This window comes from Stegostoma tigrinum, chromosome 4 (genome assembly GCF_030684315.1).
Source record: "Stegostoma tigrinum isolate sSteTig4 chromosome 4, sSteTig4.hap1, whole genome shotgun sequence".
Classification (NCBI taxonomy): domain Eukaryota; kingdom Metazoa; phylum Chordata; class Chondrichthyes; order Orectolobiformes; family Stegostomatidae; genus Stegostoma; species Stegostoma tigrinum.
Genome location: NC_081357.1, coordinates 44,560,076 through 44,585,365, shown reverse-complemented (window position 1 = coordinate 44,585,365; position 25,290 = coordinate 44,560,076). Strand labels below are relative to the sequence as shown.

The 25,290-nt window shown below is 41.9% G+C and overlaps 1 protein-coding gene across 4 annotated transcripts in view; it reads right to left on the bottom strand.

Annotated features, from left to right (window-relative positions):
* Window positions 1–11,689: 11,689 nt before the first annotated feature.
* LOC125452618 (uncharacterized) overlaps window positions 11,690–25,290 on the bottom strand; it is a 55,738-nt gene continuing 42,137 nt past the window's right edge. For all 4 annotated transcript variants that reach the window (XM_048531273.2, XM_048531271.2, XM_048531270.2 and 1 more), the window contains 5 exons: window positions 23,960–24,088; window positions 18,133–18,247; window positions 15,852–15,986; window positions 14,727–14,852; window positions 11,690–13,002 (listed from right to left, as the gene is read on the bottom strand). In XM_048531273.2, the coding sequence (XP_048387230.1) occupies window positions 12,878–13,002; window positions 14,727–14,852; window positions 15,852–15,986; window positions 18,133–18,247; window positions 23,960–24,088 (630 nt within the window). In that variant the 3' untranslated portion in view covers window positions 11,690–12,877. The remainder of the gene's footprint in view (window positions 13,003–14,726; window positions 14,853–15,851; window positions 15,987–18,132; window positions 18,248–23,959; window positions 24,089–25,290) is intronic.

The following is a 25,290-nucleotide window of genomic DNA, read 5'->3' as shown; positions in this document are numbered from 1 at the left end:
CTACTGTCCTGTCGACCATGATCATGATGTTGGGACTGAGGCCTCTTCCTCAGATGCTGAAAAGCTGCACTGGCAAACAAGAGAAAATGCTAAACTTCATTGCTGAGTCTACTCTGAAAGGTGACTCGAAAAGAAATGAAAGTTACTCTTTTTTTAAGATTAGATTAGATTTCCTACAGTGTGGAAACAGGCCCTTTGGCCCAACAAGTCCATACCGCCCCTTGAAGCATCCCACCCAGACCCATACCCCTGAACACTATGGGCAATTTAGCATGGCCAATCCAGCTAGCCTGCACATCTTAGGACTGTGGGAGGAAACCCTCGCAGACACGGGGAGAATGTGCAAACTCCACACAGACAGTCACCCGAGGCTGGAATCGAACCCGGCTCCCTGGCGCTGTGAGGCTGCAGTGCTAACCATTGAGCCATCGTGCTGCCCTTTTTTGTTCGGTAGCTCGCTGTGAATATTGATAGTCAGGGGATGGGATTGCATGGTGGAAGCAGGTTGATAGAAGACCTTTTGTCTTTATGATATTTGACCTAATGTGCAATCTTAAATGCTACATGTTGATAGTGGTTTGGGAGAGAGAGTGGTTTTGTTGGTCTTAGTTCTAGACTGGGAACAATACAGCTAAACAATTTCACATTCTCGTAGATAAACTCCACACAAGTGGGAATCTTTATTGGATATGGGGTGAAATGTTGTGGCAAAGAAGACAGAGAAGAGTGCTGGTGTGATGATATGGCCTTGCTAGACTGCTGTTTGCATAGGTACTGGTGGATCCATTGATGAGGATTGCTACCCGTATTTCATGCAGCAAGCAAAGTGGATTGACTGATTCAGTGGGCAGCCAAATTTGAGAATAATTCTTCTTTGGTATCAAAGATCCTTGTGAGGTGGCAAAATGCCAAATATAAATATTGCCACTGCTGTCTGCATTTCTCCTCAATATTTCTTTCTGTGAAGACCGTGTTAACGATCCCCCTTAATGAACAGAGCCCACTCTGATCAAAGCTGTTCTGCCACCAAGAGGAAGCAATTGAAGAGAAATTTTGCAGTGACCTTTCCTGTGGCAGACAGTAAGAATTCAGCCCTTAAATTACTGCAATAAGTTTTCTCCTTCCTGAAGGTGGTGCCTCAGAGATGCACTGCATGCTGTCCTCCAGAGGCTAGGAATTCTGCAGGGAGTAACTCTTCTGCTATCTCCCCAGTACCTGTCCACCATCCACAAGGCACAAGCCAGGAGGGAGATGGTGTACTGTCACTTGGGTGACTGCATCTCCAATAACACGTTCAGGTCAAACTACCTTGCTTAATTGGCATCCCCATCCAGCACCTTTAGTATTCACTCAATTCATCAGTAACACCTAGTGGCAGCCATGTGTACCCTCTAAATTATGCCTAGCAAAATTGATCAAGGTTCCTGTCACAGCACCTTAAACCGCTGATTCTGAAACTCATATGGACGGATGCAGCAGAAAGATGAACAGGAAGCCACCCATGTGCAGGTTCTGGGGCTGTTTAAGAACTTCTTTATCTGATCTTCAGGGAGAGAACAAGAAGCCTGCAAAGAAAGGCTGCCCAGCTCCTATTTTCAGAAAACAAAATCCTTCAATTGAGTTCAGGGTGAAATGTTTATTTTTTTTCTGAACATTGTATTTGCAGGAATGTCCCAATCTTGTAATTCCTAAGCTTTATGCCAAAACTGCAGAGATTACTGTGGAGAGGGATATGAAAGCGAGAGAAATTGGAGAAACAAATAGTGACATCTTGAAAAACGTCTATTCTGCAGAGGAGGCGGTGCTGGATGTCTTAAAATGCATAAAGGTGCATAAATCCCCAGAGGAGAGGAGCCCAAAAGCAGGAGGCATAGTTTAAAATGACAGGGGAAAGATTTAAAAGGGACCTAAGGGGCATCGTTTTCATGCTGAGGGTGGTCCATGTCTGGAATGAGCTGCCAGAGGAAATGGTAGAGGCTGGTACAATTACAACATTTAAAAGGTGTCCTGAATGGGAAGGCTTTAGAGGGGTATGGACAAAATGCTAGAGAATGGCACTAGATTAATTTAGGATATCTGGTCAGCTTGGACGAGGTGAGCCAAAGGGTCAGTTTATGTGCTGTACAGCTCTAACACTATGACAACAATTTGACTACGTGACAGAATTTGGAATGATCTATGCAAGTTCCTTTTTTTGGCTGGAGGATAGCCATAAAGGCAAAGTGGTTTTTATTTACAAAACCAAAATCTACAAGGCAATTTGTTTTCCTTCCTCTTTATCATGAAGAATGTGTGCAAGTATTTTGGGGATATTTAGGGGGAATAAGCATTTATATTTCTATCTGACTGTGTGTTGAATAATTATTACATCTCCAATGAGTAATTTTTGGTTTGATAATAAAACAATAAATTTGGTTTATAAAGAAGTCTGATGGGGTTTTTTTAGTCTAAATTGGGGATCTTGGTAAAGGGTAAGAACTTTTTAATCAATGTCGGGGCAGCAGAGTTAGGGGAACAGATCTGGGTGGGATGCTGTTCGGAGGGGCGGTGTGGACCTGTTGGGCTGAATGGTTTGTTTCCACACTGTAGGTGTTCTGCGATTCTGCGGACTAGAGCCACAGTGCCCTCCTCCAGCCTAGGATGTAAACAATGCTTGTTTGAAATGAACAATGATGATTGTATCAGGATACTGACTTCCAAGAGTCCAACTGTGCAACAAGAAGAACATGCCCATTAATGCTGCGTCATGAAACTGCCAATCAATTAAGGAATGGCACTAGATCTCTGTGCAACCATCCCAGTAACTGGCACTTCCTCTCTTCTAAATGACATCCTGCAAACTCACCCAGACTCTTGTCACCACAAAAAGGTGAAGTCAGCCAAGTTAGCTCCGTGTGAATGATAATCAGGTGACGTGAGGCTGACTGGTGTCTCTTCGGACCCTGCTCCTCACCTTGTGACCAAGTTTCAAACTGCCTCTGAGATAATAGTAACTGCAGATGCTGGAGAATCCGAGATAATAAGATGTAGAACGGGATGAATACAGCAGGCCAAGCAGCATCTTAGGAGCAGAAAAGCTGCCAAAGTGCCTGTTCTGTTTTGTTCTTGACGCATTTGGTAGTAGCCCAGCCAAAAGAGTTCTGCATTACAGTGCAACTGACCAAACTGACTTTGTTTGTTTTAGCTTCTCCAATCTAACACTTCCTCTCTTCCATCCTCACTGCTCCTCCAATTACAGGTCCTGTCTCTGGAGGAGCAGCAACAGTTGGGAGATGATAGGAGCAGCTTGAGCAGTGACAGCAGGTGAAACAGAACTGTGGATGCAGGCAATTGGAAACAAAAAAAACAAGTTGTTGGAAAAACTCAGCAGGTCTGGCAGCATCTGTGAAGAGAAATCAGAGTTCATGTTTTGGGTTGAGTGATCCTTCCTCAGGTGAAATAAAATTTGATTGGGAAAGCAGCTTCTCATACACTATCTACTATGATCTCTGCTGCAAGCACATCTGTATTATTTTTCCACTTTGGAGCATTTTTAAGTGTTCACCTGTTTAGACCATGGCCAAGCTATAACCTAAGGTCGTATATATGGAGCAACCGTTCTCCTGTTTTTGTGGGTTCTTTTGGGGGCTTTCAAAGGTGAATTCACCTACTGTTGCCAAGTATTTTGCACCTTGCTGTCATGCTTGCCAAAATACCAATTGTACTCTGGATGTTGTCGGTAACCAAACCACACTAATCAGTTAAGGCTCTGGACTCTTGAGTTCCATAATGCGTGTGTAAATACAATTAGTTGCTGTCTAACATCATTTTCTACAATATTTTCTAATATTTACAAAATTCATATAGACCTTTCATCTGTATTTGTTGATAGGTGCCCAAGTATGCGGGACAATTGGCAGAACGGGGGTTTGGATGACATTTTTGCTTTTGGATCAAATTTGCAAAAAAAGACTGTAGCACCCTATTGGTTTGCTTATCTAATGCACAATAAAATGGTCCATGTGTATGATGGGTTTAGTTTTGTTGTCTTCGATTCTGTAATGTGATGTGGATTTCATTGTTTGGTCCAGTATTTATTGCCTTTCCCTAATTGCCTTTGAGCTGCCTTCTTGAACCACTGCAATCCTTGGAATGTAGCAGTACCCACAGTGCTGTCAGACATGGTGTTTTCCAGAATTTTGATCCCACCCAGTGAAGGAATGGTGGTGAAGTTCCAAGAAGATAATGAGTGTGTTCAAAATAAGGCAGTATATGTCCTAAACATAGCTCAGATCCAAATGTAACTTCTGGTGCACTACACCATTTGCTGGTTATTCTTTAGCAATATTCTTAATCCAATCATTTTGAATCCTGCGTGCTGATTCAGCGATTTGACTAGTAATGCGATACAAAGGCAGGAAAGTCAAATATACAATGTCTGCTATGTTAAATATCCTCAGCCAGAACGATGGTAAGGACAGTACATCATGGGCTAAGGAGAGGATAGCGAACCAAGCTGGTCAATGTCCATTCAGATTCACTTGATGTACAAATGTGAATTTTGGGTGAAGACGGGATGTGGCTCAGCTCTAAAATCATAAATCCCACTTGGCCAAATTCGATGTTCAGTCCTTACTTCACTTGATAACGTCTTGTGAAGTAATGAGTCCAGCATCAGTAGGGAAGACTTAATTATCAAATCATCTTTTCCTTTACAATCATTGGAAAATATACAAACGAATAGCTTGAGGCATGTGGATTACTTAGGTCCCTTTTAAACCTTTCCGCCGACCTTAACTCTAAGCCCTCCAGTTTTGGACTCCACCTATCCTGGGAAAAAGACCTTTTCTATTCACCCTATCTATGCCCCTCATGATTTTATAAATCTCAGTAAGGTCAGCGCTTAGCCTCCGATGCTCCAGGGAAAACACTCCCAGCCTATTCAGCCTCTACCTATAGCTCAAATCCTCCAACCGTGGCTACATCCATGTAGATCATTTGAAGTTTCACAGCATCCTTCTAAGTTCTGCAGCCAACAGTGTCACTCAGTCAGCATCACGGTGAATGAGTCTGGAAAGGGCCCTGTAGTCAGCGTGCAGTGAAGCAGTCTGGGAGGATTGCCCTGTCATTGGCATTATGGTGAAGCACTCTGGGGAAGAGTGCCCTGCAATCAGTATCACAGTGAAGCAGTCTGGGAAGATCGCCTTGCAATCAGTTCTTGTTGAAAACATCGAGTGATATCAGAGTCTGAGATAACAAGGTGTAGAGCCGGATGAACACAGGCCAAGCAACATCAGAGGAGCAGTAAAGCTGATGTTTCGGGTCGGGACCCTTCTTTAGAAAAGAAGGATATGATTTCTGAAGAAGGGTCCAGAACCACAACGTCAGCTTTCCCGCTCCTTTGATGCTGCTTGGCCTGCTGTGTTCATCCAGCTCTACACCTTGTTATCTCAGATTCTCCAGCATCTGAAATTCCTACTAACTCTGGTATTAGAGTCTTCAAATTCTGAGGTCACTGGACCCGAAAAGTTAACTCTGATTTCTCTTCACAGATGTTGCCAGACCTGCTGGGTTTTTCAAGCAACTTCTGTTTTTGTCTCTGATTTACAGCATCTGCAGTTCTTTCCGTTTCAACAAGTTCATTAGCTGGTAAGAAACTTATGTTACGACTATCTGTAAATTGCTATAAATTAGAAAAGTGTGTTATTAAGCCCCAGAAATAGGTGAAATTCAAGAGCAATATAGTAATGGAATGTAAGTAAGCCAAAGTAGGGTAAGAGAAGGACTGCAAGTTAATATAAGAAAAGTAGATTTTAGACTAAGACAAGGTACAGCAGAGGAGCTCAGCCCCATGTGTTGCATGACCTGCAGTATGTGGGAAATCTCAGGTGCTCCTGGCAGTCTGGATGGCCAGGAAATGCTATTGATCAGTTACAGCTGCTGGCTTTGCAGCATGAGCACAAGCTGCAGGCAAAGCTGTGCATTAGTGAGGATGGGAGTTATGTGGATAGCACATTTGTAGATGTGGTCACTCCATAGCTAAGGGAAGTGCAGTCAGAGGGACTGGAACATTAGTCAGAAGAAGGGAGGTAAACAAGTAGTCAGAAACATCTTGCTCAAGAACAGATTTTCTCTGTTGGAAAATGATGGGAGTGATGGTTCCTCCAGGGAGAACAGCCAGAACCCAGCTGCACACAGAGGGGGAGCAGAAAGGCAGGGAGAACAATATTGGTGGGAGATTCAATAGTGAGGGGCACAGGTGGGCATTTCCACATCAGTAGACATTACTCCGTGACATTATGCTGATTCCCTGGGGGCTAGGGTCAAGGACATAACTGAATGGCTGCTGGGCTTTCTGAAGTCAATCAGCGCTTGTAGTTCATATTGGGACCAACAACATGGGTAGGAACAGGGATGAGGCCCTGTGTCGAGATCTGGGCAAGTAGGTAGTGGATTGAAAGGGAGGATCTCAAAGGTTGCATCTCCTGATTGCTCCCAGTGCCATGTGCTAGAGAATATAGGACTAGGCAGATAGAACAGATAAATGCACGGCTAAAGAGTTGGAGCAAGAGGGTGGCTTTAGATTCCTGGATGACTGGGTTAATTTCTGGGGAAAGCATGACCTGTACAAGTCTGATGGGTTGCACCTTAACCAGAATGAGACCGATATCCTTGTGGAGAGGTTTGCTCATGACACTGGTGAGATAGGAACCAAGTTAGCAGAGGGTTAGGAAACAGTGTTGAGGTACAGTAGGAGGTGATGCCCAGATAATTATAGATGAAGAACCAAATTCATTTGGAAAACAATATGAATATAGTCAAGTTAAGACTCAAGGGGAAGAGCAGATGGTGTTTATTTTAAAGCAAGGAGTGTTGAGAGAAAGGCAGATGAATTGAGGGCATCGATTAATGCATAGGGATGTGATATCCTTGGGATCATGGAGAAGGAGCAATTGGACTGGCAGCTTAATAATCTGAGGTATAGAATCTTTAGGTGAGATAGGGAATGGGGGTGCTGTAGAAAAGAGTGTTACAAAAAAAAACTTGATCAAAGAGCCATCACTGCAGTAAATGGGAATGGTATTGTAAAAGGTTCCTTAAATGAGCCATATGGATAGAACTCAAAACCAAAAAGTGGGCAATGACATTGCTGGGGGTGTGATTGTACTTGAGACCTCCAAACAGTCAGGCAGAGATAGACAAGACAGATGTGTAGGCAAATCTCAGAGAAGTGGGAAAATAAAGAGTAATAATAATGAGGAATTTCAACTTCCCAATATTAACTGGGATAGACAAAGTGAAAGGTTTCGAGGGGGAGCCATTCTTATAATGCATCTGGGAAGCTTTTCAAGCCAGTACAGAGGAAGTCCAACAAGAAAGAGGGTGGTGCCAGACCTACTTTTAAGGAACAAAGCCAGGCAAGTGGTATATATGCTGAATGCTGGTGAACCAAATGGGTTTTCCAATGTCCTTCAGGGAAGAAAATCTTTCATCTTTAACGGGCCTGGCCTAGTTGTGACAGCAGTCCCACAGCCATGCAGCTTATTCTCAACTGCCCTCAGAATTGGGCAAGCAAACCACTCAGTTGTATCAATCACTATGAGCTTTCAACGAAGAAATGAAATCGGACAGACACCCAGCATCAACTTAGGTATCAGAGAAAACAACAGCAGAAACTGCCCTATTAATACTAAAAAGTCCTCCTTACTAACATCTGGGGGCTAGTATTGGGACAGCTGTCTCACAGCTTAGTCAAGCACCAGCCTGGCATAGTCAGACTCACAGAATCATACTTTTCAGACAATGCCGCAGACACCGCCATCACCATCACCACCTCTGGATATGGCCTGTCCTACTGGCAGGACAAATCCAGCAGAGGTGGCAGCTCAGTGGCATTCAGTCGTCAGGGAATTGGCCTGGGAGTCCTCAACATTGACTCCAGGGCCCATGAAGTCTCATGGTTTCAGGTTAAACATGGGCAAGGAAAACTGTCCTCTCTCGACTGATGAATCTGTACTTCTACATGTTGAACAACACTCAGAGGAAACATTGAGGATGGCAAGAGCACAAAATGTACTCTGGGTGGAAAATTTCAAAGTCCACCATCCAGAGTGGCTCGACAGCAGTACTACTGATCAAACTGGTCAGGTCCTAAAGGACATAACTGCTAAAATGGGTCTGTGGCAGGTGGTGAGGGAAACAACAAGAGGGGACAAACAGACTTAACCTCATCCTTAGCAAGTGCCAGCTGCAGTAACACCTGTCCACGACAGTATTGGTAAGAGTGACCACAATACAGTCCTTGTGGAGATGAAGTCCCACCTTCAAAATGAGAATAACCTTCATTATGTTATATGGCACAATCACTGTGTTAAATGGGACAGACTTCAAATAAATCTAGAGGAGGTTGACCCCTCGTCTGAGAACTAAAACTGAAACACTCAAAGAGGAGCCCCCCACCCTATAATTTGTAAAAGGATTGTAAAAAATGGTGTAACCTGCCTTTCAGCAACTTCTGGCGGTTAAATAAAATAAATCCCTGACACTCACTTTACAATAATTAAGTAACAATTTATCTGACTCTAACAGTGAACAAAATAACTACACTATTAGCAAACTAAATAAATCCCTTCAAACTACTGACTATTCCTGAATAAAGCAAGATTCTAATGGTATAGTGTTCTAATAAATACAACTCCCACTTATATAAAATAAAAGTAGAATTTAGTCTCTCAAAATTGCAGCCAGGTTACATGAATTTCAGAATGTTCTGTGCCTTCTCTGCTGAACTTGCTGTCAGGAATGCTTTCTCCATCATTGATTCTGTCAGGAATATTAACTAGACTTGCTGCTGGTACCTTTGATTCAGATGGTGCTTCCTTAAAAACATAGAGTAGACTGTCAGAGCCAGTGATTCTCTCTTGCAAGCTGAGAGCTGTTAACTCTGGCAGACGGCAGTTAACTCTCCACTTTGTCCAACTGTCCCCTTCTCTTATACCCTCAATAACATATTAATTTCTTACTATATGATTGGTCCTATGTTGTCAAAACCATCAGATTTAAATTTAATTGGTTTTTGATATCTATGTGCTTGATTGAAATTGGCTAAATTCGAACTTGTTATCTGGGTGACGAACAAAACAACTTAACCCAGTAAATGTATGGCTATGGCCTTTTGATACAAATGTTTCAATTCAGGCATTCTCTGTGTACTTGCAAATCTTCAAGATGCTCACAGATTTTCTTCTTAAATCTCTAAGCAATAGAAAAAGCACATAACTGCTTTTTCCCTTTCACATTTTACAAACCCCAAATTCTAACTTCCTGGCTCCCAATCCATAAACACTCTACCCAGCTTCACAACACTAGCAACTCAAGACTGGGCATCCATGAGGCCATCAACAGCAACAAAATTGTACTCCAGCACAATCTGCAACTTCATGGCTCAGCATTTCCCCCACTCAACCATTACCATCTGGCCAAGGGATCAACACTGGTTCAACAGAGAGTACAGGAGGACAGCCAGGAGCAATGTCAAGCATACCTAACATGAAAGGCATCAACCTGGTGAAGCTACCAAAAAGGATTACTTGCATGGCCAAACAGCAAGTGATAGAGCTGAGTGATTTCTCATTAGGTCCAAGTTCTGCAATCTTGTCACATCTAGTCATGGCAGTGGTAATTAAACAACTCACTGGAGGAGGAAGTCCCACAAATATCCTCATCCTTAATGATGGAGTAGCCCAACACATCAGCGCAAAAGATAGGACTGAGGCATTTGCAGCAATCTTCAGCCTGAAGTGCCAAGTGGATGATCCATCTAGATCTCCTCCAGTGATCTCCAGCATTACAGATACTAGGCTTCCGGCAATTCAATTCACGCCATGCGTTATCAAGAAAAATTTGGAGGCACTGGATACTGCAAAAGCTATGGGCTCTAACAACATTCTGGAGACATGGTGAGGTGACGCTCTCAAGGCTGGCCGACTGCTTCATCCTGATGTTGGTCTCTGTGTTGGGGAAAATGAGTCTGGATCCAGGCCAATGGGTAAGCACTTAAGAAGGACTGTAATGTTGAGCTTTTAACTTTATTTCTTTATTTTTCTACCTTTACAGTGTAAGAACATAAAGATTTATTTCTGTACTTTAAGATGGCGATGGACAGTGGCAACATTGTGCAACACTTTTCACTATATTTGTAACAAATACATATGACAATAAATAAATCAATAAGACTTGTGCTCCAGAACTTACCACTTCCCTAGCCAAGCTCTTCCAGAATAGTTACAACACAGACATCTACTCGAATACATGGAAAATTGCCCAAGTATGTCCTGTACACAAATAGCAGAACAAATCCAACCCAGTCAATTACTGCCCTGTTGGCATCCTCTAGACCACTGGTAAACTAATGGAAGGTGTCATGAACAGTGCTACCAAGCAGCACCTGCTCCATGATAACCTGCCCAGTGATGCCCAGTTTGGGTTCTCCCAGGGCCACTCAGCTCCCAATCTCATTACCGCCGTGGTACAAACATGGACAAAAGAGCTAAATTCTGAAATGAGGTGAGAGTGACAGGCCTTGACATCGAGGCTGCATTCAAAAGACTGGCAGCAAGGATCTCTTGCAAAACTGGAATCAACAGGAATTGGGGCAAACTGTTTGCTGGTTGGAGTTATACCTGGCACATTAGAAGATGGCTGTGCTTCTTGGAAGTCAGTCATCTCAGCTCCAGGACATCTCTACAGGAGTTCCTCAGGGTAGTGTCCTAGGCCCAACCATCTTCAGCTGCTTCATCAATGACCTTCCATCCATCAAAAGGTCAGAAGTAGGGATGTTCTCTGGTGATTGTACAATGCTCAGCATCATTCACAACTCCTCAGATACTGAAGCAGTCCATGTTCAAATGCAATAAGATCTGAACAATATTCAGTGTTGGGCTGATAAATGGCAAATAACATTTGTGCCACACAAATGCCAGGCAATTACCATCTCTAATAAAAGACAATCCAACCACTAGCTCTTGACATTCAATGGTGTTACCACCATTGACTCTCTCAATATCCACATCCTGGGGATTACCATTAATCAGAAATTCAACTGGACTCACCACATAAATACAGTAGCTATAAGAGCAGGTCAGAGACTAGGAATATTGCAACAAGTAACTCACTACCTGACACATTCCATACCTATCCATCTACAAGGCACAGTCAGGAGTATGATAGAATAATCTCCACTTGCCTGGATAGGTGCAGCCCCAACAACACTGACACCATCCAGGACAAAGCAGCCTGGTTAATTAGCACCACATCCACAAATAACCACTCCATGTACCACCAACACTCAATAGCAGCAGTGTGTATCAGAGATAATGGGAACTGCAGATGCTGGAGAATTCCAAGATAATAAAATGTGAGGCTGGATGAACACAGCAGGCCAAGCAGCATCTCAGGAGCACAAAAGCTGACGTTTCGGGCCCAGACCCTTCATCAGAGAGGGGGATGGGGAGAGGGAACTGGAATAAATAGGGAGAGAGGGGGAGGCGGACCGAAGATGGAGATTACTCTCCATCTCCAGTCCGCCTCCCCCTCTCTCCCTATTTATTCCAGTTCCCTCACCCCATCCCCCTCTCTGATGAAGGGTCTGGGCCCGAAACATCAGCTTTTGTGCTCCTGAGATGCTGCTTGGCCTGCTGTGTTCATCCAGCCTCACATTTTATTAGCAGCAGTGTGTATGATCTGCGAGGTGCACTACAGAAATTCACCAAAGATTCTTAACACCTTCCAAACTCATGACTACTTCCATCTAGATGGACAAAGGGCGGCAGATATGTAGGAACACCACCACCTGGAAGTTCCCCTCCCAGCCACTCACCATCCTGACTTGGAAATATATCACTGTTCCTTCACTGTTGCTGGGTCAAAATCCTTGAATTCCCTTTTTAATGGCATTGTGCGCCACCTACAGCACAGGGATTATAGTGGTTTGAGAAGACAGCTCACCACCACCTTCTCAAGGGCAACTAATTCTCAAGGCAATAAATGCTAGCCAACAAATGATACCCACGTACAATGAATGGATTAAAAAACCTTGAGAGGTGAAAGTTTCTATAACCTAACTTGGAATGGAACAAAGACACAGACACCAGGAACAGCAAGAAGTGCAAATGCTGGAGGCAGAGATAACACAGTGTGGAGCTGGAGGAACACAGCAGGCCACGCAGCGTCAGAGGAGCAAGAAAGTTTACATTTCAGGTTGGGACTCTTCTTCAGAAAGGGTCCTTTGCTCCCCTGATGCTGCCTGGCCTGCTGCTTTCTCCAGCACCATACCGTGTTAACACAGTCACCAGAATCTGCCGTGAGGGATAACAGCAAGGATACTGAAAATTCTTCTCTCCCTCGCTCCCACTTTTAGAAACTAGTACAATTGTGAAAAAAACATTTGGAAAAACCAGCGTTCACTGAGAAGTTATCAGCCACTTTGGCACCCATGAGGAAACAGAACACAGCTGCATACTGGGACCCAGTTTTCATTATCACAAAACACCCCAAAAGCTTTATTCCCTGGGTTTGTGTGTAAGCATTTGATGTTGCATTTTGTTATTTTTCTCGTGTTTGAATGTGAGCAAAACTCTACTAGCTTTCACTCAAGAAAACCTTGGAATTGTTTTTCCTTCATTTATGATCTGGTTCACAAAGTTTAAATGAAGAGTAATGGCCATGTGCTGAAAACTGAAAAAGTATTTATAACGGCTGACAGAGAGGGGGTTTAAAGAAAGGGGCACGTCACCCCTCACCTGGTCATGACATATGTATCTTTGATTTTCTTGTGTTCTTTTAGTTTTAACTTGCCCTGATACACAGTTCTTAGGTGACATCATCAATCATTGTGCGTTTAGTCTTCCTCATTCTGGTATAAAACAGCTTGAAGTAGTTCTTGCATTTCTGCTGTTTGCTGAGAAACATTGTTGAGTTGCTCTATCAACTGCCTCTGGCTGAACGCTGCTGCAAAATGAGAATCTGAAAAAAAAGACAATGTTCTAGTTGCGGAGGGTTACTTCAAGGTAACATGTGGGGTTGGCTAAGCAAACAATGTGATTTTACAGGGGTAACCAGTCAGAAAGAGCAAGTCTGCCCAGTGAGATAGGGGGAGTTGGCGGGGAATGCGTCTGCAAGCAAGGAGAGATGAGGTGGGCAGCTGTAGAAAGGAGAAGGGAGAGAAGCAAGTGGCTGCTTTGGAAGGAGGGTGGAAGAAACCAGCAGCAATGAGGGGATGGGGCTCAGTGGGGACAAATCACACACAGTCATCAAAGGAATTCCTGCTTAACTGGAATCCAGGAAAACTTGAGGTCACAGTTTTAATGAATTCCTTGCACTTAATGTGCTTTTTTTTAAATAAAGTGAGCTTCAATATTTTAGAAAAAAAAGAAATTTCTTTGCAAACTGGAGGCTTGATAGTTAATGAGGATATTGATGATTTTTATAAATTTTGCTTCTGAGTCCAAGTATCCATACATCAATTCAAATACAAGATGATTGTGAGCTAAATGTGCCAGCCCCTGAAAAACGAGGGCAGTAGTGAATCAGTTGTGAAAAAAATGGCAAGATCAGGACAAACAAGACTCTCAATGTTGAGAAGAAAAGCTTGACTTCACTCCCAAGGTTTTCCTGGCGTAGTGAGAATGTAGCCAGCGAGCGATGAGGTACATATTTGCAGGTATTTACATGTATTCTTGCCTGGTTTACACACAGCTAGCTATTTTCCTGGGTAGCAGAGAGAAATTCGATGGTGAGAATAACAAGGTGTAGAGCTGGATGAACACCACTGGCCCAACAGCATCAGAGGAACAGGAAAGCTGACGATTTGGGTCTGGACCCTTCTTCAGAAATGGGGGAGGGGAAGGGGATCCTGAAATAAATAGAGAGAGGGAAGGCAGATGAAAGATGGATAAAGGAGCAGATAGGTGGAGAGGAGATGGACAGGTCAAGGAGGTGGGGATGGAGCCAGGAAAGGTGAGTGTAGGAGGGGAGTTAGGGTGGGGGCTGATCAGTCCAGGGAGGACGGACAGGTCAAGGAGGTGGGGACGAGGCTGGTAGGTGGGAGGTGGGGGGTGGGGGGGTGGGGGTTCAGGTGGGTGGAAGGACAGGTTAGGGAGGCTGGTTTTGGGATGTTGAAGAGGGAGGGGAGATCTTGAAGCTTGTGAAGTCTACATGGATACCATTGGGCTGCCGGGCTTCCCAAGCGAAATATGAGTTGCTGTTCCTGCAACCTTCGGATGGCATCATTGTGGTACTGGAAGATCCCAGGATGGACATGTCGTCCAAGGAGTGGGAGGGGAAGTCGCAGTGGTTCGCAACTGGGATGTGCAGTCGTTTGTCGTGAACCGAGCGTAGATGTTCCACAAAGCGGTCTCCAAGCCGCTTGGAGGGTGGGTTAAGCAGCAAAGTGCAGTTGAAGCTACAATGAGATCAGTGATGATCTTGCTAAGTGGTACAGCAGGACCATAGGTCAAATGGCTTACGCCTATTCTTCATTTGAATGTACAGATAGGAGAAGATTACCTACACTCAGTCACATATGAGGAGGAGATCATCTGAATGAATGAAAAATAATCATTTTTCAGCATATGAACAAATAAACCACGGAATTTACAAACACTTGGAAAACTGAAAGAATTTTCTCTTAGAAACTAAAAAATGATCAACTTTGCTATGAAAATTACCTTGAAGAATTTTTTGTTTACCTTTTCTGAAATTCCGTATAGTTAAAAGGCCGAGATGTTGAAATCTAATTTCTTGATGCTTGAGAAAATGTAAGACATAACCAACAACCTCCTTGATGTGTGGTCTCAACAGCAAGGTAAACATTTCTGTAATGAAGACAAATCACATTACTGCGTGGCCTCTGTTCTAAATGCAATTATTTGCCACTAAAGCGTTATACATGCTTGCATACATTAAACGAGTGACACTGTTAAATTATTTGTATTGTTCAGAATTTGTTTAGCTGAGAACAATTCATTCAAGGTTATTTAAACTTCATCTCTAATTGAAAGAAAGCTGTGAATATTATAGACTTCTTGAAAAACCTATGTTGCTTTATCCTTGAATTAATTGGTGCAGACACTTGAAATTGAATTTTCAGTGTTAAGACCAGGTAAATACAGTTTTCAACTCTGAAATTAGATAAGAACTGTTCTTTACTGATGAACCAATCTAATAAAAACCTGTAGTAGAGTTTGTAAGAACTGCTGAAGCTGGAGTCAGAGAAAACACAGCATGGAACCGGAGGAACACAGCAGGCCAGGCAGCAGCAGAGGAGTAGGAAAGGTGATGTTTTGGTCGGGACCCTTCTTCAGAAAACCTGAAGTAATTATTTTTTGCTGCTTTCTAACTGCACTCCGGGTGTGGTCTGCTCAGAATTATGACTCCTTCAAACTTGCTCAGCATTTTGCTTGCTGTATTCATTGATATCTACAATTGCTGCAAAACATTAAACACTCTTCATAATACAGACAAAGAAGAATAATTGTCTTTCCCTGCTTTGCAAAGGATTTTTTTTGGATGAAGAAGTTATTTTAAGTTAGGTGTTCCATTTTGGATCACACAAGAGAGTTGCAAGTCAAACCATAGGCAGCCTGCTTGTGTACTCCATTTCAAAACCTTGATCAACTTGCTCAGAAAATGATTAAATAATGTGCCCAATTCTCTACCTAATGAAATAATTTTCTGTTATTAGCTGGGTAACTAAGGGCTTAACCCAATTACATTTTTCTCTTCAATACAAACGTGTGTTCTGCAAAAGTAAAACTCATAAAAAGTGAGGAGGTAAATTCATATATAAATTTAGTCTTTATTTCACATTTTACCATCTTGTCCAAGTTGGCTGATTATATAAGCAGCCTGGAAGCAGAGATCGATATTTCCGGATTGACTTGAGAGCATCAACAGGTAAGCTGCTACATTTACATTTGATTCCTGTGTTATTTGTGTTCTTATTTTTTCTAGAAAAAAGAAGCAATTTATTCAACAAGGTCAGTAATTCAGCTCAATGTCTGTAATATCCACTATCAGACCTGTCACATAAAAGAGTACAATTTGGATGGCAGTTACAGGTGAATTGGCAGATTAGTGTAATTTATTAGTCTTGTTTTTTATAATGGTGCTTTTTAATGTTTGGGCTTTGCAATTAAAATCAGAATGCCAAAGTTCTTTTATGCCTTGTTATGAAACTGCACATGGTCACAAAGTTAGAAATTGTGATTGGCTTTCTCTTTAATTTGAAAGCTTTTGTGTAATTTTAATTTTCTTCGTGGTGTATCCAGATGTAGGAACAGCAGTAGGGCAGTCAATTTGATCATAGATGATCTGTTTCTTGACTCAGTTTTCTTCACTCTGTTACACTTTCCTAAAAGGATTATACTAGGAATGTCTATCAGAACCCATATCTCCTTTATTGTGAATTCTACAACAAATGATACAAATTCTTCCATAATCTCATTACATAAGATTATAAAATTATAAAACCTGAAGTTCGTACAGAGATTTTCATGGACATTTGCTATACTCTAAAACACAACTTCCCAACCATGGGGCACAACCTCTCGTGGGGTTATCTGTTGTAATGTTGAGGTTGTGACTCCCATACAGTAATGGCAGACACAGAATGGAACAGGACCAGGGGAGCAGAGATAAAAGAGCTCAACATCAGGGCTAGGCTCATGGACTGTGTACTCTCTCAATGGGGATCCTGCCTCTATTTTGGCAGATCTCAGTTTTCCCAACAGGACAGGCAGCTAGTGTATTCATCAAGTGTAGACATGATGGGCTGAATAGCCTCTTTCTGTGCTGTAACTTTTCTGTGATTTCTACAGGAAGCTTAAAATGTGAAATACAAACAGGATACTTGAACTCTGCAGGGCCATTTGAAATTAATGCTTAATTTAAAGAAACCTCATTTCACCGATCCAAGGACCTTAACCTGCAGTGTGGAGAATCACAATTTATTGAATGAGGCATAAGTGGTCTTGAAGGACAGATATGGCCAATTTAAGTGTCAAGATCTGAAGTGATTTGATTCTGCAGTCCCTTAAAAATGGAAACAAAAACCGATGCAGCTTAAAGTTACAGTAGAAAAGGAGACATTGTTGCTGGGGTGCATTAATTGACAGGTCATTGTTGATAATTTCCACAAGTCCTCATTTCAGCATAGCTTGTGACAAATGCATGGCTGAGCTTCAAAAGTCACCAAAACCATATCAGTGGGTTACTTCATATTGGGCTGACAGTTTTAGGAGGTTAGTAATTAATTAGTAGCTTTTGATGTGGATACTGATTAGAATTTTTTTTAAAAGACAGATTGATTGCTTGGGGGATTTAAAGATTTTGAAAATTCTTCATGAATGAGTCTTTTTCATGATCAAGTGTATATAGATGAGACCATTCTTAGATCATTAAAGTTTTACATCTCCACGTGGATTCTGTGTCAGTTGTTATGGAATTGATAGTGAGGGAAGCAAGGCAAACGTAGAGGAAACAGAGAATCCCTGCAATGTGGAAAGAGGCCATTTGGGTCACTGAGTCTGCACCAGCCCTTCAAAGAGCACCCTATCTTTGCATTTATCATGGACAATTTACCTAGCGTGCAAATCCCTGGACATTACAATTTAGCATGGCTAATCCACCTAACCAGCATACCTTTGGACTGTGAGAGGAAACTGAAGCACCCAGAGGAACGCCACACAGACATGGAGAGGATGTGCAAACTCAACACATACAGTGACCAAAGTTTGGAATCAAACCCAAGTCCCTGGTGCAGTGAGGCAGCAGTGCTAACCATGAGCCACTATGGCAACCAGTCTGTCATAAACCTTGGCTGAATTCTCAAACAACTGATGTTGGGCCTGATAAGCAGCCCTCCTCTGTACTGTCCCACCTCCTCAGAGGTTGTGGACCCAATTCCACCCCACCCCTACTTCCCTGATTGCTGACTGAGGGTCTTTTGAAAGAGGACTGGTCTGCCAAGTCAGGAAAGTTCTTGACTTGTGTTTCCTGCCTCAGATACCCAGAATCACAAAGAAAATGAACGAATTGTCGACTATCACCTATTCATTACATAGTGGTAGAGTAGTAATAAATGAATATCTTTACCATCGTTTGTGAGCTGAGCAATACAAGCTGTGACATACAGCAAAGTTTCATCATGAATTGTGAGGAGCCCAAGGACCTGAAGCAGGACTACAACACATCCACTGTCAATAATAGCCTGAAATGCAAATAAAAATGAGTTTTGAATAAATCAAAATCCAAAATCACAATGAAAGCTTGTTTTGACCTTTTAAATTAAGTTGTTCATGAGCACGTCGCCCGTGAAGCGAGGAAGTTAAACAGAGAGAAGGAGGTGGAAGAAACCTTTGCACTCCTCAGGAATCCTGGTAGGATTCCACACCTGAGTACAAAGAAGGTGGTTGTTGATGTGGCTGTATAGTTGTGACAGCACGTTCAGATTTGTGCTCCACTAACAATAGAACAACATTGGGCAATCAACACACCAATGGAGGTAGGGAACAACAATTTATTTCTTGGGATAAGAATGTTAAAAGTGTGGTAGCAGCAGTAGTGCCGCGGCTGGTGAAGGGATCTGTAATTATTTTGCTGAGGGAGTGAAACCTTTCTTGGGCAATGACTTTACATCTTAACCAATCCCTGCGTTAAAAAAAATCCTCAAATCATCATTGATAACTTTGGTCATCATCTGAAATGTGTGCCTTTTGGCACTTGTCCCTTCCGTCAAAGGGAACAGTTTCTCTCAACTAACTCACTCATTACCCTTCATGATTTTGAATTATCCTTATAAAATCTCTCAAAACTCTTCTTTATCAGGTTTCATCAACCAATGCATGTAACTTAAATCCCTCACTTCTGGAATCATTCATGTACATCTTTTCTGCACCCTGTCTAAAACATTCACACCTTCCCAAATTGTGGCTGCTAGAATTGAAAGTAATACTCTATTTGAAGCAGAAACAAAATTTATAAAGGTTCATTGTAACTCCTTTGCTTTTGTATTCTATGCCCCCATTTATGTGGCCAGCAATCTCACATTGCCTTTTTAATCATTTTTGTAATCTGCCACGCTACCTTCAGCTTTTTGTTCTAGGTCGCTCTGTTGTTGAATTCACTCTCTGGATTCTTCCTGATTCCAACTAAAATTGTATCCTTTATTATTTTGCCTTGTACTCTCTGCCAAAATGCAACACTTCACGCTTCTCTGTGTTAAATTTCATCCACCATAAATCCACACATACTGCCAGCTGGGTTTTGTTCATGAGTGAATGAATATTCTGCAGGGACACTGAAAGAAACTCACACTAATAAAGCTGATTTTATGCAGTTGTCTAAGTAAGTACGTAAGTTTATATGAAGGGTAAGAAGGAGAAGAGGGAAGAACAGCATGGTCAGAAAAGGATGTTGAGGTATATAATGCCTTCACTGACACTGAAATTCATGCAATGCTAAAGCTGTAGGTGAGGTCATTTCAATACGGAAATCCCAATGGACAGACATGGCAAGTAAGGTTTGGAGAAGAAAAACGAGGGACAGAGCAGAAATGAGTGATGCAAGAGGGTGAGGTGAACAAGAAGGCATCAGAAGAGTAGGAGAGAGAGATAATGGGAACTGCAGATGCTGGAGAATCCAAGATAACAAAGTGTGGAGCTGGATGAACACAGCTGGCCAAGCAGCATCTCAGCAGCACAAAAGCTGGTGTTTCAGGCCTAGGAAGGCCTGCTGTGTTCATCTAGCTCCACGCTTTGTTATCTCAGAAGAGTAAGAGAAATAAGTATGAGTAGGAGAAATAAGGTCAAGTGCAGCTTAGTGATGAGAAACATATTGTACTTAAGATGGCTTTGATGAAACTAGTGGTCAAATATTGAGCAGGGCAGAAACACTTATGAACAGGGCTTTTAAAGAGCCATATTTCTAAAAGTTACAGAGATAATGGGAACTGCAGATGCTGGAGAATCCAAGATAACAAAGTGTGGAGCTGGATGAACACAGCAGGCCAAGCAGCATCTCAGGAGCACAAAAGCTGACGTTTCGGGCCTAGACCCTTCATCAGAGAGCCTCTAAAAGTTACAGGCTGTTTATATAATAATTCACAAAGACATTATGAATTGCAAGGGCATTGATCATGTCTAAGCGAATATTCTGCAAAGTAAATAAAACTGAAAATCAGTGGTTCATACCTGCTGTGTTCATTTCATCACTTATTTCATCGAAGCCATCACGACTACAATATGTTTCTCATCACTAAACTGCACCTTGACAATTTCTCCTACTTTTCTGATGCTTTCGTCTCCATAACTGCTATGCCCAGTAACTCCCTCCCTTACTTACACTTTATTAATATTCTGCAAGTTTTTTAATGTTAATTTATTTTTACATTAATACAGGCTGGGCCAACATTTATTGTCCATTCCTAATTGACAAGAGGGCAGTTAACAGTCAACCACATTGCTTAGGGTCTGGAGTTACAGGTAGGCCAGCAGTTACTGTGAACTAATTCTACCATCCATTATGGCAGGATCTGAACACAAGTCCCAGAATATTACCTGGGGTTTAATAGCCTAGAGATAAAACCACCAGACCATCCCTTCCCTGAGGAGAGAAGTAAATGAAGCATTACAATATACTTTGGGTTTTAAATATATTACTGCCATAGAAACAAATTGACTTTTTACCAAATTGTACTCACTTTTTACTGTCCCCTATTTTCAGCATATTCAGAAACAAAATCAGAGACTGCTGGACAAACTCAGCAGGTCTGGCAGCATCTGTGGAAAACAAACAAAGCTCATGTTTTGGGTCCATGACCCTTGTACAGCATTAACTCTGCTTTCTCTCCACAGATGCTGCCAGATCTAAGTTTTCCAGAAATTTTCTGTTTTTGTTTCTGATTTCCAGCATCTGCAGTTCTTTGGAATTTTTTTATTTGACAGTATGGTTTTTGTCACTTCGGTTAAAAAAAGATCTTTTCAGAAAAATGCTGCTCTGATCAAAATAATGGATAAAATTTGCCAGATTTTGGGGTCATTAGCTGACTTCAAAGAAAATTATCCATTAATTCTAGCAATGTTTATGACATTGGCTCCTATTTTCCTGATGGTTGTTTAAATATGGCACCAAGTCAAGGGGATTTCCAGATGCCCAGCAGCAATGATGTCAGCAAGTAAGACAAAAAACCAATCACATTAAACACAAGAGGAAATTTATAGTGTTGAGTCATTTTACTTTTAAGTTAAAACTTTTGAAAACTATGCAACTAATTCATATTTGATTCAATTTAGACCCTAAGTTTTTTTTTAATCTATTGAATTCCCACAGTGCGGAAACAGGTCATGCAGCCCCTCAAGTCCACACCAATGGTCCGAAGATATCCCACCCAGACCCAAGGCCCTAACCTATCCTACCTCTATTACCCTGCATTTTCCACGGCTAATGCACCTTATCTAGGCATTCCAGAACACTGTGCACAATTTAGCATGGCCAATCCACCTAACTTGCACATCTTTGGTCTGTGGGAGGAAATCAGAGCACCCAGAGGAAACCTAGCCAGACACGGGAAGAACATGCAAACTCCAACTGACTCTTGACAGTCACCTGAAGCTGGAATCAAACCCAGGTTCCTGGCACTGTGAGGCAGCGGCACTGTGAGGCAGCAGCACAGACCACTGAGCTACTGTTTTGCCCCTAAATTTTAGATAAACTTTAGAAAGAAACATGTGGCATGTTTTTATCATAATGGATAAATTTGACATTCCACAATTTTAACATTCATTTTTCAAGGCTAATGAGAATGTTTGTCAATAATTGTCAAGTCAACATGTATTTAAAACACAGGTGCACCTCATTTAACAAAATGCAATATTTTTAAGAGTTTTTATAGTCTGTGATGCATCAATAGAGCACCCTCTGCAGTAAAGTAGAATCAGTGGTAGCAATTTCCATGTCATTCTGGGCATGTGTATATTCCTGAAGTTCATGCCAGTTGCATTGAACTAATGAAGACAAACATTGGTAGCTTTCTTGTCAATACCACTGCCAACACTGGATGATCATTTTCTATTCCTTTTCTAAACTCTTTGCCTCCTTGATTTAATCTTCAAAAATGATCATAAATTTCCCAAAATGTGGAGTACTGGAATTTCATGATGTATAAAGAAAATAATGAATTAGCATAATTTGGCCTAAATGGCTCGGGTTGTATTTTTCCAAAACCTAAAAACAATTTAGTGTTTGAAACGCCAAAATGCTCCATGTTACATTCCTCCTATATCATGTGGCTGTACTAAGTGTATTGGAAAAGTAGACTTCTTGTGGTAACTGCCAATGCCACTCCAGGAAGGTAAGATGCCCACGGTTTGTGCTTGCTTCCACACTATGTGCCTCCTTCAAAACTCTGTGACTTCAATCGGCACATTTATTTGACAGCAGGGCAGATAACTCTGCTGTGGCAGATTGGATTCAGAATTGGCTGACCCTCAAAAGACAAAGGGTGGCAGTGGACAGAAAATATTCAACATGGACCTCGGTTATGGGTAGTGTACCACAAGGATAAGTCCTGGGTCCTCTTCTATTTGTGACTTTTGTAAATGATTTGGATGAAGGAGTGGAAGGGTGGATTAGTAAGTTCACAAACGATACAATGGTGGGTCGAGTTGTGGATAGTGCACAGGGCTGTTGTAGGTTACAAAGGGACATTGATAGGATGCAGAGCTGGGCTGAGAAGTGGCAGATAGAGTCTAAACCTGAAAAGTGTGAGGTGATTCATTTTGGAAGGACAATTTTGAAAGCAGAATACAGGGTTAATGGAAAGATTCTTAGCAGTGTGGAGGAGCAGAGGGATCTTGGGGAACATGTCCACATTTCCCTGAAAGCTGCCACCCAGGTGGATAGAGTTGTTAAGAAGGTGTTTGGCGTATTAGCTTTCTTTAATAGAGGGATTGAGTTCAAGAGCCGTGAAGTTATGCTCCAGCTATACAAAAGCCTGGTTCGGCCACATCTGGAGTATTGAGTCCAGTTCTGGTCGCCTCATTACAGGAAAGATGTAGAAATGTTGGAAAGGGTGCAGAGATTTACCAGGATGTTGCCCGGAAAGGAGGGCATGTCTTACGAGGAAAGGCTGAGAGAGCTAGGGCTTTTTTCTTTAGAATGACGAAGGATAAGAAGTGACTTGATGGAGGTGTACAAAATGATCAGAGGTATAGATAGAGTGGACAGTCAGAAATGTTTTCCTCGGTTGAGGTAGCTATTAGAAAGGGGCATAGTTTTAAAGTGAGTGGAGGTAGATATAGGGGAGACGTCAGAGGTAGGTTTTTACTCAGAGAGTGGTAGGGGCGTGGAATGCATTGCTGGAGAAGGTAGTGGGGTCGGCCTCATTTGGCGCATTTAAGCGGCTATTAGATAGGCATCTGGATGATAGTATAAGGTAACGGTGGAGGTTAGATAGACCTTAGGTTTAGGCTGAAGGTTTGGCTCAACATCGTGGGCTGAATGGCCTGTACAGTTCTGTGTTCTGTGCTGCCATTCGCTAATGCTCCAATACATTCTGTAACTGATCTTCAATTCATTAAAAATAAAATTTCAGAGAAATTAATATGTAAGTTAATCAATCCTGGGCTTCCAGAGAAGACCGGTGTTTACAATACCATGGGTCAGAAGTGGGTATATGTCATATGGTCTTGCGGAAGTAATTCTCCAACCCATACGTTATTTGAGTGTGGTGCCCTGAACGTATCACTGTGATTTTTGTATTTAACCTCAGGTGGGGAGGTTAAATGTACAGTTTATTACTTAACATCAAAGAATCATCATTGAAAATGTACATATCGTGAACAGAACTCAGGTTGTCATGGTTTTCAAATGTTAGGGTTATTTTTGAGTAAGTGTATTTTCCCTTTTATATGCAATAACTTACCTGTTGAGTCCCACTCGTGGCTAGTTTTTGGATTATGTTTGCAACATAATTACTGATTCCAGGACTTGTTTTGTAAATTAACAGTAACTTCCCCAAAGTTTTTAAGATATTCTCAGACACAATGACAGCCTGTAAAGAAAATAAAATCTTAACCAACTAAACCACACAGATAACTTATGTCAAAAATACAGACTAACTTAAGGCTTATGGCAAGAAACGCTATTATAATGCTGTAAAATATCCTCAAAAAATTTTTAAATGCAAATTCAAAACACCAAAAGAAATCTAGATGTTGGTGTGTTGGCTGAGCTGGGAGGTTTGATAGCCAACGTTTCGTCCCCTTATTAGGTGATATCCTCAGTACTGTGGAGCCTCCTGTGAAGTGCTGTTTGCCTTGTGGCGGTTTGAATTAATATGGTCTGGTTTTTGCTGCTTCCGTCGCGGGCCGGTTCTGGCCTCACAACTCAATGTGTTTGTTGATGGAGTCTGTGAATGAATGCCAAGCCTCTAAGAATTCCCTGGCTGCCCTCTGTTTGGCTTGTCCTATGATAGTAGTGTTGTCCCAGTTGAAAGTGTGGTTTTTCTCATCCGTGTGTATTATAACCAAGATGGCAACTGACCAGAATTAAAGACCCGATCGTTACCATGGACAGGATGAATGTGGTTTACAAGATACCATGTGGAGGCTGCATAAAACACTACTTAGGACAAACAGGCAGACAATTAGCAACCCGCATCCATGAACACCAGCCAGCAACTAAACAATATGGCCAGATGTCCTTGCTCATAACACTGACATTTCCAGGCTTGGGCCACTGGACATAGACTTCTAGTCACAAATTTACCTTCACCCATCACCTCTGATATCAGCCACTTTTGGATCCAGTTTGCCAAACTGTGCAAGATCCCATGGGCTCTTAACTTCTCAACCATCTGCCATGTGAGACCCTGTCAAAAGCCTCATCTACACATCTCGTCAGCTCCTGGAAAAAAAATCAATTAAACCTTTCAGACAAGATCTCCCCCTGACTATCCTTAATTCTCCAAGTGGAGATTAATTATGTCCCAATTTTTTTTCCAATAGTTACCTTCCCAATGATTTTATTGAGGCTTACTAATTGAATTTAGATTCCAACTGCTCCATGGCATAATTTGAACCCCATGTCCCCAGAGCATTAGCTTCAGTCTCTGGATTATTTATCAAGTACCATTACCACCGCGCTGTCACCTTACCCTGATCTGCTGTGTACCACTTACTTTGCAACCAATTTTTATAATATATATATATATATATCTCCTCCATTATGTTATCTAAGTTATCAATAAATATA